Source organism: Myxine glutinosa, chromosome 7 (assembly GCF_964187855.1).
Source record: "Myxine glutinosa chromosome 7, kmMyxGlut1.1, whole genome shotgun sequence".
Lineage (NCBI taxonomy): Eukaryota > Metazoa > Chordata > Myxini > Myxiniformes > Myxinidae > Myxine > Myxine glutinosa.
This window is the reverse complement of record NC_136267.1, coordinates 140,422,137-140,436,893: the sequence shown is the minus strand read 5'-3', so window position 1 is coordinate 140,436,893 and position 14,757 is coordinate 140,422,137. Positions and strand designations below refer to the sequence as shown.

Here is a 14,757-nt window from a genome sequence, read left to right as displayed (position 1 = left end):
ATATAGTTTTTGACCCCAGTTGTCAATGATGAAGAATCGCAAAACATTTGCCGATCTGGACTCTGATCCTGTCATCATCAAAATCGAATTGATTGGTCTTTGCCACACACCCAACCTCTCCACCAAATTTCAGCCGAAACCATCCACAACTTATAGATATGCTATATATCGTTTTTGACCCTATCCCTCAACGATGAAGAATCGCTCAAAAAAAATTCTCGGATGCGGATCCACATCCGGATCTTCACCAAAATCAAACATATTTTTCCTGGTCACACACTCAACCTGGTCATCAAGTTTTGTCCAAATCCATCCATAAGTTTTTTGAGATATCCTGTTCACAGACAGATGAAAGCAGTGCCTTGCTCCATGTGCCTTACTCTCCTACCCTCAGTCTTGCCTGGTACCCACCTTTGTGTTGTAACAAGCGATAACATTGATTGTTGCCTTGGTGATCAGCCACAAATGACACCGTATTTACTAATTAAATGTCGAGTTTGAAAAGATTATTTCTTATTTTTTGGGGTCACCAACGTTGACTATTTAATTGGTGTCCTGGGCAACCCCTAGGCACGATCACTCTTTGGAGTGTTAGATGTTGACTCGGGTTGATTTGATCGGTGGAAATTGATTATGTTGGTTCAGCCCGAGGGGAAAATTCCCCTTGCGTGACTGACTATCAAATACACAGACACGCGATGAGGTTCTCGCTCTGCATTCTAATTGAAGCACAGCTGTTTGGTTTGTACAACAAAAGCCATGAACTATGGTCGAACAATCGTATTTTTGCATCGCTATCTGACCATCGTGCATTTCATGGTTTGTATGCATGGTTTCATTTTACATTTTAATATTTTTTTTTTTCTAATTCGATATTTATTTATTTTCCTTCATTATGAATTGACACATCTCAATGATCCCTCGTTTAAGAATGATCGTTTTAAGGCCATTTTCCCCCCTAGAGCGGGGGTTAGCCTTGCGGGTTCCATGACAATCATGGTTCCTTGTTTGAGGCAATGTTTTATGGCCGGATGCCCTTCCTGACGCCAACCCTTGGTCGCCTCTTACGATGCGCAGGGATACGGTGTACCTATTCTAAATCGAGGTACACCGTGATCATTCATCCCAGCAAGCTGGTACTCAAATTTGCTGACCTCGGAAGGATGACAGGCTGAGTCAACCCCCCGGCGTTAATTCAGCGATCGACAGGGATTCGAACCCAGGATCCCAGGATCCTAGGATCCCAAGCCGACACCCTAACCACTAAGCCAACACCAGGCTTTTCATATATATTCATATTCAGCCAGTTTGCCAAAAGTGTAAATATTAATTAAACAGATTTATTTACTTCATCTGTTAAATACTTGCCAACCAATGTATTTTTATTCCCCTATGCTAAAATTTTATTTAAGTACTTGATTACTTGCTTAACTTTATTCATCTTACCCTTGCACGAGCACGAGGCCACCCTAAATCCCTGGTGTTGGGCTAGCGGCTAGGGTGCCGGCTTAGGATTCCTAGGATCCTGGGTTCGAATCCCGGTACGAGCACGAGGCCACCCTAAATCCCTGGTGTTGGGCTAGCGGCTAGGGTGCCGGCTTAGGATTCCTAGGATCCTGGGTTCGAATCCCGGTCGATCACCGAATTAATGCCAGGGGGGTCATACCTTCCGAGGTCGGCAAATTGAGTACCAGTTCACTGGTAATTCCCTGTTTGTCGTTGAAGGCGGCAAAAAGGGTTGGTGTCAGGAAGGGCATCCGGCCGTAAAACATTGCTTCAAAAAGGGGACCAAAAAACAACAACTACCACGGTCCCCGAAAAGGCCAACCCCCGCTTTGCGGGGAAAAATAGCCTCTAAACGGTGGGTTTTTTTTATTTTTTATTTTTTGGTTTTTTTTTATTACTTGCTTAAATATCAACATAATTGTTGGCTCATTAATTATTATTTTTTTGTGGGGAGGTGTCATGGGTGGGAAAGTGAAGTGTATGATTGTGTGCAGCTAGTTTGCTACTTTCTAGCCCTTGGCTCAATTTTGATAACCTGTGATCCCACAGATATACCTGAAGCAGGAGGAGCGTGATCCAAGCTTAAGCCACAATGCCCTGATCTCCAAGCTGAGTCTCATTGACTTAGCCGGCTCTGAACGTGCATTTGAGACGAATAATTCCGGTCAACGTATGCGAGAGGGGTCTACCATTAATTGCTCTCTTCTTGCCCTTGGAAGCTGCATCAATGCTCTTGCTGACCCCAAGGTCAGTAACTGGTTGGACACAAGTGGATGTCCAGTTTGTTTCTCTCTCTCTCTCTCTGTCTCTGTCTCTGTCTCTGTCTCTGTCTCTGATGTACCATAATCTTCACAGAGCGTCAGTGCTGCCGGAGCAGCTTCCTGAGCAAGAGTTATACTGGGCGATTTGCTGTTGCCTTTCCAGCATTAGTTAGGGAAGGTATTTGGAACTTGTCCATGGTGTCGGTGATAGCTCGCCTACTCTTCATGAACTACACACTGGGGTTTTTAACATCCAACAACCAATGTCGGCAGATGGGACTCCCGTTTAACGTCCATCCGAGGGACGGCACACACATTGATGAATCATCTGCCTGTGAAATACGAGGATGACTACATATAGCTGGGTTGAGATTCAAACCCAGGCTAGACAACCTTGAGGCATGTGTGTGACTGTGTACCTCTAGGCCATCCTGCCCAACCCTCAGTTAGTTTACCTCAACTAATGTTAGTAAACTTGAAGTGTTTTGCAATGAGACAATTGAGATGCAGTCATTTTCAGAACAAACTAGAATTGCACTTGGTGGAGTGCACACCTCCGTGAGGCTGAACAGTTTACCTTTTTTACCCACTGATTGGCCAGATCTGGATCTGGATCTGGACCTGAACCAAAATCTAATCGGCTTGTTGTCACCTAACCAACTCCTCCACTTTTTCCCAAATCCGTCCACAACTTTTTTTTGGAAATATCGTGCCATATATCGTTTTTGCCCTATTACTCGATGGTGAAGAATCACTTCAAAAATTAAGAAATTCTCGGATCCGAATTTGTATCTTCACCAAAATCAAATCGATCCATCCTTGTCACATACCCAACCTGTCCACCAAGTTTCATCCAAATCCATCCTCAACTGTATATAGTGAAAATGATGTCATAGGTCATGTGGATTGGCAGCCATCTTTGATAGAAAAACGAACCTTATCCGATCAACACAAAATATCACACACCTTATCTCCTACCAATTGGAGCCAGAGTGTAACTTTATAATGTCATAGGTCATGTGGTTGGGCAGCCATATTGGATCTAAGCAAACTTCTTTGAAACTCTTCTTTGAAACAGCTTAACTGATCAATGCAAAACTTTAAATAATTTATCACCTACCAATGGAAAATATAGTTTGATAAAAGTGACATCATCGATCACTGGTCTGGCAGCTATATTGGATCAAAAATAATAATAATAAAAAACCTTAAAAAAAAAAAAAAAGAGAGAAGACTTGGCTCGCACCAATTCCTTCTCAAGACTGCGCAGAGTAAGTATTCTATTAATGCGATCTAGTTTGAAGAAGAAACCTTACAATTTTATATTCTTCAGAATGGCTTCCAAGATCGATGTGAAACTTCACGCACATGATCGAGTGTTTTGGGAATATAGCTCTAATTTATGTCATTGGTCACTGTCTGGCAGCCATTTTTAAAATTTATTTTTGAATGCCTGAGTTTTTTTTGAATGCCTGAATTGAATTTTTTAAATCCAATTCTGCATCCAGTTTTTTTTAGAGGATGTCATGGGTCACGTGTCTGATCAAAGTGGGATGCGTTGGTACCCGGTCATCACTGCCAGCAGTTATAAAGTGGTGGTTGTAGTTATTATTATTAGCTTTCTAAAATGATTTCTCATTGCAGACCAAGAAACAACACATTCCATATAGGAACAGCAAGCTGACGCGCCTGCTAAAGGACACACTCGGTGGGAACTGCCAAACCATAATGGTTGCGGCTATCAGCCCATCGTCTGCCAGTTACGAGGACACTTACAATACCCTGAACTATGCCAGCCGAGCCAAGGATATAAAATATATGGTAAGAGCCGTCGGTTTAAATCTCCACTTCATTTGCTTCGTATATTCAAATGCAATGACAGGTTGGATATAATTTGTTTTGTATTTCAAAAATACCATGACTAACACACTTTTCATAGGTATAGTCATTTCATTCATTCGTGGGCAGCACATGGTTGCTGTTATGGGTCATTCCTGGGTGTGGCTGTGTTGTTGATGCAAGCACCCTTTAGGTTAGAGCAGGAATTTGAAATTTGTTTGGGGTACCGGTGACGAGTTGTCCATTCTTCGGAAAATATACCATGGGATCTTTGACATCCACCAACAACTGGTGCTGACAGATGGGACACCCAGCTTGATGTACTTCTTATGGATGGTGAACACAGGATGTCTGGCCCTGCATGTGAAACACCATTGTGACAGTTTATAGTTGGGTGTAGTTTCAAACCAAGGTTTTGCAGCTCTGAGGTCGGTTGGCATACCTCCTAAGTTCTCCTGCCATATATATATATATATATATATATATATATATATATATATATATATATATATATATATATATATATATATATATATATACACACACACACACACACACACACACACACACACAAGTGACAAGGTGGCCCAGGTTGCCTTGAAAGGCTCATTTTGGATATGGAGGAAGTTTATGGAGGCACGTCGAACGGTGTAGGTTGGTTGTGTGTTTTTTATGTTACCATTATTATTTCTTATTTTGTGTATATGAGTGAGTGGGTGAGGGTGTGTTTTTGCATGAATTAATTTTTGTATGAGTGAGTTTTTGTATGTTGAGTGGTGTATGATGTAAGGGTAGGTGGTTGGTCGGTTGGTGTTGTGTGTATGAATGATCTGGTGTGTTTTGGTGGTGTGGTGAAGGGCATAAAGGTGGGTGTTTGAGTGTTACACCATGTTTGTTTGGTGCTGTGGATTCTGGATGCGGAGGTGGTGTTGTTGTTGTTGTTCGCACTGGCTGTGGTGGGGGTATGTACGCATCCAGGTGCAGTTGCTGCATGTGGATGTGTATGCGCCCCTGCTGGCCCACCTTAGCTGACCGTATCGAGGTTGAAGGGCCGAAACGGGATGATGCTGAGGACCTCGACTGAGGACCCTGTCAGTGCGGCACACTTGTGACCAGGTGTGTTTTGAACTTATATTATATATATATATATTGGGACAGCCCTGCCTTAACGGGCAGTGTATGCTCTCCCCCCTATGTTGCAGTCTTTATTTATTTGTTTTGTTAATTTTTTTTTTTTTTCATCTGAAAATTATATTTAAAAAGTGTCTGTCATTATTGTGTACTCACCAGCAATATTTAGTCTGGCTGTGGTTTAAGGTCGTGCTGGTATGACATGGGCCATGGGATACGGTGGAGTCGTTTACCTATGCACAATGGCCACGGCACCCTCCTTTTTCCCGCCAAAAATATCCTTGGTGATTGCTGCCAGCTGCTTGTTGTGGCATTTTTGTGAAACCTCGGCACACGCTCGGCAGCCTGGCTCGATTGCAGGTTGGAACGCAAATAAAACTGCAAAATGTCACAAACAACTCAATTTTTTGAACGTTCAGAAGGCCGGCGTAATGATGTTGCTGGCAATTGCCTCTCCTGCTTGACATTTGGAGAGGGCGAGACATCCAATATTACTCATCTTCAGCTTCTGCAAACAGATGTACATATATGTCCACGTTGGGCATGGACATTGTGTGCACGCGTCTGTTTTCGTCCAAATGTTTGGAGGCGGTGAAACTTTCTATGCACACTCTGTCATGTGGCCACCTGTTGTGTGCACAATTTCCTAAGGAAAACGTGATCAACTCGATAACACAATTACTTGCTCGATATGATTAGCAGCCACTTTTTTAGGATTTTATTATCGATGTTTACGTTGGGGCCCACCAGGAAGAACATGATTTCCTGGAGTGTGTGTGTTCCATGGTTATATTCCTTCTACACATCGAGCATTAAAGGAATTATTTTCAGCTTGGAATAGGCATGTAGTTATCCTACATAACATGGATGCCCCTTACCTTGAAATCACATTAAAAAAAATTTTTTTTGGCCATTTTAACACCAGTTGATACCGTTATTTTTACTTTTTTGTTCCTGTAAATGATAACCTGGTCATGTTTAACTTTGTGATGTACGAGAACAGATAATTTGAAGATGTCGAACACGTACTTATTGTACACCGCTCCTTTCCTATGCCATCTCCAGGCATTGCAAATCGTCATTGCTGGGCACCGAAGGGGGCTCGGCAGTGACGCACGCTGAAAGAGAGTACTCAGTTTTCACTCTGGTTGTTTTCTTGTTTGTTTGTTTTCTTGGTTGTCCGGACGATATCTCAGCCATCCTTTGAGCTAGGAAGCTGAAATTTCGGCACAGTAGTGAGCAAGTCCTTTGTCAAATACGGTATTTTTTGTTTTTTGAATAATCAATTAATTGAGGAGTTATTTAATTATTAGCGTTTAATTAAGTACTTATTTAATTAATTAAATTTCATTTATCTTCTGACCATTATTAACTCAGGCACCTTTTGAGTTAGGAAGCTGATATTTGGACATGCCAATGACCAGGTGATTTGGCTGCAAAGGATATTTTTGATTTATTAATTAATCAATTAATCGATTAATTATTTAATTATTCGATTAATGACAAAAAATTTTTTTTTTTTTAAGTTACAGATTCTGATGAAATAGTGGTAGTTTATGTGTTCTCTGACCAAATTGATTAATAATTTAATTTTTTTATGATTATTATTTATTTATTTTCATTATTAATCATTTATTTATTTTCTTTCTCATTTGGCCAATATCTCAGGCACCTTTTGAGCTGGGAAGCTAATATTTGGACATGAGTGACCAAGTGATGTGGCTATCAAGGATATTTTTGATTTATTGATTAATCATTTCATCTATTAAGTATTTATTGATTAATCGATTAATTATTTATTGAGTAATCAATTAATTATTTAATTTTTTATAAATGACTTATTTAATTAAATTTCTAAAAGATACATCTTCGGATGAAGCACTACTGGTTTAGTTATGCGATTAGCCAATTGATTATGAAAATATTTTGTGATAATCTTTTATTGATTTTAATTATACAATTAATCAATCAATTAGTGTACACCTCTCCCTCCCAATGCAGCCTCAATGAGCTGCACTGCGGTATTGCCGGGCGCCGGAGGCGCCCCGGCAATGCCGCGCTGCAGCATATTTAATTATTTGGCATGGGGCGGTGTACTTTGAATGTATGTGTACTTGTTTAAAAATTTTTTTACTTTCTCAGAGCGCATTCATTAAAACAATTTTTTTTTTTCAAACGGAACATACAGTAAACTGAGGAATTTGCACCAGAAGCATTGGAAATGTGGAGCCATATATTCTCGTATTTCCCTTACTCATATATTATTGCGTATTCTTCTTCGTACATAATGTGTCCGTCAATACAAGTGTGGTCAGCACAGTGTAGTTTTGTTCAGTCTGGTGTTTTTTAATGGGCACAATTCTTCCCACGTTCTTGTGTGGTTGGCTCGAGGAAGGTTTGGCCAGTCTTTCACGAACAGGCTGGCCTACTAAGGTTAGGGCAGGAAGTTGTAATTTGTTCACGGTGCTGGCGATAACTCGCCTACTCTTCATGACGGACACCATGGTGTAGCGGCTACCGCTGGGTTTTCACAATCGCCTTGCACCTATCAAGGACGCAGAGCGATCACCATGCCGGGCTCGTCCAGGACGCCCGGGCAGGCCCGCGCTCAACTTGCCAGGCCTCAGTCGGGACGCCCGGGCATGCCCGGGCATGCCCGGGCAGGCTCGCCCTCAACTTGCCAGGCCGCAGCCAGGATGCTGGGCCACGCCCCCTCTCGCCTTTCCTGGGCAAACGCTCCGGGATAATATGTATATATATTGCTGCCCGATAAAACGGGCTTTTCAGAGTGCCTGAGTGTTTGGTTTGATTAAAGCAACTCGGATGAATTCCAGCTTTTTGTCGCGTCCATTCTTCCGATCGACGTGGGAGCCCCAGCTCCTTCATTGGTGACCTACCGACATGGACACGGCAGTCGCCCTTAAACTGCCTACCTTCTGGGAGGCTCATGCGGCGGTTTGGTTCGCACAGGCGGATTCCCTGTTCGCCCTGCGAGGCATCACGGCCGACGACACCCGCTTCCACCATGTGGTAGCAGCGCTCGGTTCGGCCACCGCGGCCCGCGCCCTGAGCCTCCTCGAGAGCCCGCCAGCCGCTGACAAATACGGCGCGATTAAGAAGCTTCTCCTCGACGCTTTCGCCCTCCCATCGGCGGAACACGCACGGCGCCTGCTCGACCTGCCCGAGCTCGGCGACACGCGCCCTTCCGAGCGAATGGACTACATGCTTTCACTGCTCGGCGAGCACTCTCCGGAATTCCTGTTCCGGGAGCTGTTCCTCCGTCAGCTGCCTAACCCGGTACGCCTCGCCCTGGCAAGCACGACGATCACAGATCCCCGGGCCCTTGCCAGAGAAGCCGACAAGATCTCCGCCGCAGGACAGCGCATCGCAGCGGCGACATGGGACCCACCGCCGTCCGACGCAACACCCATGGCGCCCGAGCACCCGGCACGTTCGACGACCGAACTGCCGACGCAATTGGCGGCCGCTACACCGAGCCGACCACCTCCAGCACGACGACCGGGGCCTCCACCTGACCAAGCGTGGTGTTACTATCATGCCAGGTTCGGACAGAAGGTCCGGACATGCCGACCCCCGTGCACCTTTGGCAGGCCGGGAAACGGCCGGGCCGGCGTTCATTACCAGCCATGAGAGCCGGCCACACGGGCAACTTACTGTTCATCACGGATAAAGCATCCGGACGGCGCTTCCTGTGCGACACCGGCGCCCAACTGAGCGTCATACCCGCCTCTGACCAGGACAGGCAATCCGCGGTTTGCGGCCCCTCCTTGGTTGCGGCCAACGGATCGACCATCCGCACCTTCGGCCCGCGCAACGTCACCCTCTGCTTCGGCGGCCAACGCTTTGCTTGGACATTTGTAACCGCAAACGTGCCCATGGCTCTGCTAGGCGCCGACTTCCTCTGCGCACACGGACTGCTGGTGGACGTCCAACGGCGTCGTTTAATCAACGCCGAAACCTTCAGCTCCCTGGTATGCACATTGAGCAGCTCCGCGCCGACCGAGCTGGCATGCGCCGTCCCGGCGGCGAACGAGTTTGCTCGCCTGCTCACGGAGTTCCCGGCCCTCACGCGGCCGACGTTTTCGGCCGTCGCAGTACGGCATGGGATCGAGCACCACATACCAACCACGGGCCCGCCGGTCTACACCAGGGCCCGCCGCCTCGACCCAGCCAAGCTCGCCGTGGCAAAGGCCGAATTCGACGCGTTGGAGCACCTCGGCATCGTGCGGCGCTCCGATAGCGCGTGGGCCTCGCCACTGCACATCGTGCCAAAGCCGGGGGGTGGATGGCGCCCGTGTGGCGACTACCGCCGTCTCAATGACGCTACCACCCCCGACAGGTACCCGATCCCGCATATCCAAGACTTCTCCGCCCGTCTGGTGGGACGGGTCATTTTTTCGAAAATTGATCTCATACGGGGATATCACCAGGTACCTGTCAGGGCGGCCGACGTCCCTAAAACGGCAGTCATCACGCCGTTCGGCTTATTCGAATTCTTGCGGATGCCGTTTGGTCTCAAGAACGCGGCTCAGGCGTTCCAGCGCTTGATGGACGGCGTGCTGCGTGACCTGCCGTTCCTTTTCGTTTATCTGGACGACATCCTCGTCGCCAGCACGTCCCGGGCCGAGCACCTCCTCCACCTCCGAACACTGTTCGGGCGCCTCAGCGAGCACGGCGTCATCGTCAACCCGGCCAAATGCCACTTCGGCACGACGGCCGTTGATTTTTTGGGCCACCACATCACCAAGAACGGGGCCGTGCCGCTGCCAACCAAGGTCGAGGCCATCACCACGTTCCCGCGTCCCCGCACCATAAAGGCCCTGCAGGAATTCCTGGGAATGGTGAATTTTTATCACCGCTTCGTGCCCTGCGCTGCTCAACTCATGCGGCCCCTCTACGAAGCCCTCAGGGGCAGGCCGGCCAAGCACGACATCGCCTGGTCTGCAGCAATGGATGCGGCCTTCCAAAGCTCAAAGCGGGCCCTCGCCGACGCAACACTGCTCGCTCACCCGGTGCTCAACGCTCCCATCGCCCTCACCACGGATGCCTCCGACTACGCGGTGGGCGCCGTACATGAGCAATGGGTGAACGGGGTTTGGCAGCCACTCGCTTTTTTCAGCCGGCAGCTCCGGCCGAACGAGCTCAAATACAGCACGTTTGACCGGGAGCTCCTCGGTCTACACCTGGCCGTCCGCCATTTCTGCCACCTCCTGGAGGGCCGACCTTTCACGGCGTTCGTCGACCACAAGCCGTTGGTTTACGCCATGGCCAAGGTCACGGAGCCGTGGTCGGCCCGCCAACAGCGCCACCTCTCCGCCGTGTCGGAGTTTACCACGGACATCCGGCACGTCGCCGGCAAAAACAACGCCGTGGCCGACTGTCTTTCCCGGGCCAGCGCGAACGCGGTCCACCTGGGCGTGGACTTTGCGCTTATGGCGGCGGACCAAACCACCGACACCACGGTGCAAGCCCTCCGGGCGGCGGACACGGGCCTCCGCCTGGCCGACATCCCCTTCGCGGACACTGTCCTGCTCTGCGACGTCTCCCAAGGCCAGCCTCGCCCCATCGTGCCCGTCACCTGGCAACGCCGCATCTTCGCCTCCCTCCACGGCCTTTCCCACCCGGGCCGGAAAGCTTCCCAGAAGCTGGTGTCGGCGCGATTCGTCTGGCACGGCCTTCGTCAGGACGTCCGCGATTGGACCAGCACCTGCACGGCCTGCCAACGGGCCAAGGTCCACCGACACACCCAGGCCCCGCTGGCACCTTTCACCGTGCCCGAACGACGTTTCGACCACGTCAACGTGGATCTGGTGGGCCCCCTCCCCCCGTCACGGGGGTTCACACACCTGCTCACCATGGTGGACAGGACCACCAGGTGGCCGGAGGCCGTTCCCCTCGTCTCCACCACCACCGCCGACGTGGCGCAGGCTTTCATCGCCACCTGGGTCGCCCGCTTCGGCGCACCGGTGGACATCTCGTCAGACCGCGGACCACAGTTCACCTCCGAGCTGTGGGGCGCGGTCGCCCGCAACCTGGGGGTCAAGCTCCACCATACTACGGCCTACCACCCCCAAGCAAACGGGTTGTGCGAGCGATTCCACCGCTCCATGAAGGCCGCGCTCATGGCCGGCCTTCAAGACGGCGGTTGGGCCGACCGGCTGCCGTGGGTCCTTTTGGGCCTCCGCACGGCCCCCAAGGAGGACCTCCAGGCATCCACCGCCGAGCTTGTCTATGGCCAGGCGCTACGCGTCCCGGGCGAATTCGTGCCCGACACTACCAGTCCCTGGTCCGCAGCTCACCAGCGCTCGGACCTCCAGGAGGCCGCCCGACGGTTTGCCCCCGTGCCAACATCCCACCACGGTGACCCCCAGTCCTACGTCCCCCCAGCACTTCGCACAGCGGAGTATGTTTTTGTGCGTCACGACGCACATCGGGGGCCACTCCGGCCGCCGTACGACGGGCCCTTCCGGGTGCTGCGACGGGACGACAAGTCGTTCGTCATCGACATTGGCGGCAGGTCGGACCGGATTGCGGTGGACCGCCTCAAGCCGGCGCACGTGGACGTCGACCACCCACCACGTGTGGCCCTTCCGCCGCGGCCAGGCCGCCCCCCGTCCACGGTGCCCCCCACTCGACCGCCCACCACCACACCGGACCCCCTCCCACGACCCGCCAGGGGTCGCTTCGGCCAGGTCATCAGGACCCCCCTCAAATTGACCCTGCCGGTGCAAGTCGATTCTGGGGGGACGTGTGTAGCGGCTACCGCTGGGTTTTCACAATCGCCTTGCACCTATCAAGGACGCGGAGCGATCACCATGCCGGGCTCGTCCAGGACGCCCGGGCAGGCCCGCGCTCAACTTGCCAGGCCTCGGTCGGGACGCCCGGGCATGCCCGGGCAGGCTCGCCCTCAACTTGCCAGGCCGCAGCCAGGACGCTGGGCCACGCCCCCTCTCGCCTTTCCTGGGCAAACGCTCCTGGATAATATGTATATATATTGCTGCCCGATAAAACGGGCTTTTCAGAGTGCCTGAGTGTTTGGTTTGATTAAAGCAACTCGGATGAATTCCAGCTTTTTGTCGCGTCCATTCTTCCGATCGACGTGGGAGCCCCAGCTCCTTCATTGGTATCTTTAACGTCCCCCAACTAATGCCGTGAGATGGATCGCCAAGTTTAACGTCCATCCGAGGGAAGGCACACATTGATGAAACACTAGGGTGACAGTTAATAGCTGGGACGGGATTCAATCCCAGGCTTGACACCTGAAAGGTGAGTGTGCGTACCTCTAGGCCACCCTGTCAGCCCCTTTTCTTTATTGAAATTAAGGCAAATATAAAATCTATACCGTACCACACTGTAATACATGTTTTATCTATATATACTTTTTAAGGCACATGGAAGAGCTGTTCGATAAATTGCATACCCACATACCGACAGTTGGACAAACACAGCCAGTGACCTTGGGGGAAGTGATGGGACTTCCCGGGTGCACGGGATACCAGTGATGCCATCTGTGTTACACGTGCTTTTTCTCTGCGCACTCTACACAGCCAGCAGACCAATTTGAGGTGAAATCTCCCCCCATTGGATGCCAACGCACATGATTTATTTGTGCTCTATCCTCCAGACATACCATGATTTATCCTTGTTCTATCCTCTTTGGTATAAGCCTGGTGTTGGCTTAGCGGTTTGGGTGCCGGCTTGGGATCCTAGGATCCTGGGTTCGAATCCCGGTTGATCGCTGAATTAATACCAGGGGGGTTGACTCAGCCTGTCATCCTTCTGAGGTCCGCAAATTGAGTACCAGTTCACTGGTAATTCCTTGTGTGTCGCAAGAGGCGAATAACGGGGTTGGCGGCAGGAAGAGCATCCGGCCTTAAAACGTTGCTTCAAAAAGGGGACCACGGTGCCTGAAAAAGGCCGACCACTGCTCTCTGGGGAAAAATGGCCTCTAAAGGTGGGTCTATCCTCTTTGGTATGACTGCCCCGTTCAGATTCGAACCTCCAACCCCCCAGCGGATGCTTTATCCATGATGCCACAGTCTGACATTTCAGGGAAATGTCTGGTACAAAGGTTTATCAAGGGAAATACATTTATACTTCACTACTTGTTTAAAAATACAACTACTGTGATGTGAAACTTCAAATAAAGGTTTCATGTCAATAAATGATGAATGTGAAATTGTTCTCCACTTCCTGGTTCCGAAGTAAACGCTGAATTTATGTAAAAAAAAAAAAAAAAATTGTTCATAATTTCTGGTAATTTGTTCATGGTGCTAGAAATAGCTCACTAAAGGACACCGTGGGATCTTTAACATCAACCAACTAATGCTGCCAGATGGGACACCGAGTTCAATATCCATCCGAAGGACGACACACACAATGATGAATCGCCCTGCATGTGAAACACCAGGGTGGCAGTTTATAGCAGGGCCGAGATTCAAACCCAGGATGGACAGCTTGGAGGCGAGTGCGTGTACCTCTAGGTTATTCTGCCTGTCCACCAAAGTCGATAAGCGTTACTCGAGGTTCGAGAAGATAAAGTTGATAAATACAATCTTGATGATCCATTCCAAATACTTGAAACACTTGATGCATTTATCAATGTAAAAGGCTCATTAATATGTCTAATTGATGCAAATGTCACAGTTTGTCACACATTAGCATTTGGTTGCTCATCTCGGAGTAACTGACCAAATGCTTTGCGGAATCTTTCATTGAGGAAAGACAGTCTTGCATAATACAAGATACCTACCTGTTTTACGCTCCTAACTCCCCACACCTATCTCTCCCTTTCCTGGGTCTTCAAACACCGATTTCCCCACTTCTTTCCTCGCTCTGCTCAAACCTTGTACCTCCCACACCCATTTTTTGTTGTTTTCAGTTGAAGAGCAATGTCCTGAGTTCTGAAAAACACATCAGCCGCTATTTTAAAGCCTGCAAGGATCTGAAAGAGGAGGTGAGGTTAACATTTTTATTTGATGCATTTCCCCATGTTACGTAATCCGAGGCTTAAAAAGAGCTGCGCAACGGAATGTGAAAGATTAATGCCCTGAAAACCAGAGCGTGCAGATGCAGGTTAACGTTTTCTTTTTCACAAATGAGTAATTGTTAATTGCAGTCTGATTTATTGAACAGCCCAGTGTCATCTTCCGAACTTTACTAATTAGTTATGATGAGTGAGGAAAAGGTAGGTTTTATTTTGCTTTGCCAATTTCTCATTAACTATTCTGGGGAATAGGCGAGCGGAGCAGGAATATTTCTCTGGTTTTTACGACATTTTACGACATTTTCTCCTGTCGTACATTAAATTACAGCATTTAATTAACTGTTAACATTTATTTAAAAAAATTAATAATTTGCCGCAACTCACTCACATGCCGCAACACACTCACACACTCACACTCACACTCACATGCCGCAACACCCTCACACACACACACTCGCACGCCGCAACACTCACACGCCGCAACACACTCACACGCCGCAACACACTCACACA

At 48.9% G+C, this 14,757-nt stretch overlaps 1 protein-coding gene across 1 annotated transcript in view; it reads left to right on the top strand.

Moving 5' to 3' along the window:
* LOC137430880 (kinesin-like protein KIF18A) overlaps window positions 1-14,757 on the top strand; it is a 196,896-nt gene that overhangs the window by 89,060 nt on the left and 93,079 nt on the right. Inside the window, exons 7-9 of the mRNA XM_078782362.1 lie at window positions 2,056-2,253; window positions 3,912-4,088; window positions 14,140-14,214. Of these exons, the coding sequence (XP_078638488.1) occupies window positions 2,056-2,253; window positions 3,912-4,088; window positions 14,140-14,214 (450 nt within the window). The remainder of the gene's footprint in view (window positions 1-2,055; window positions 2,254-3,911; window positions 4,089-14,139; window positions 14,215-14,757) is intronic.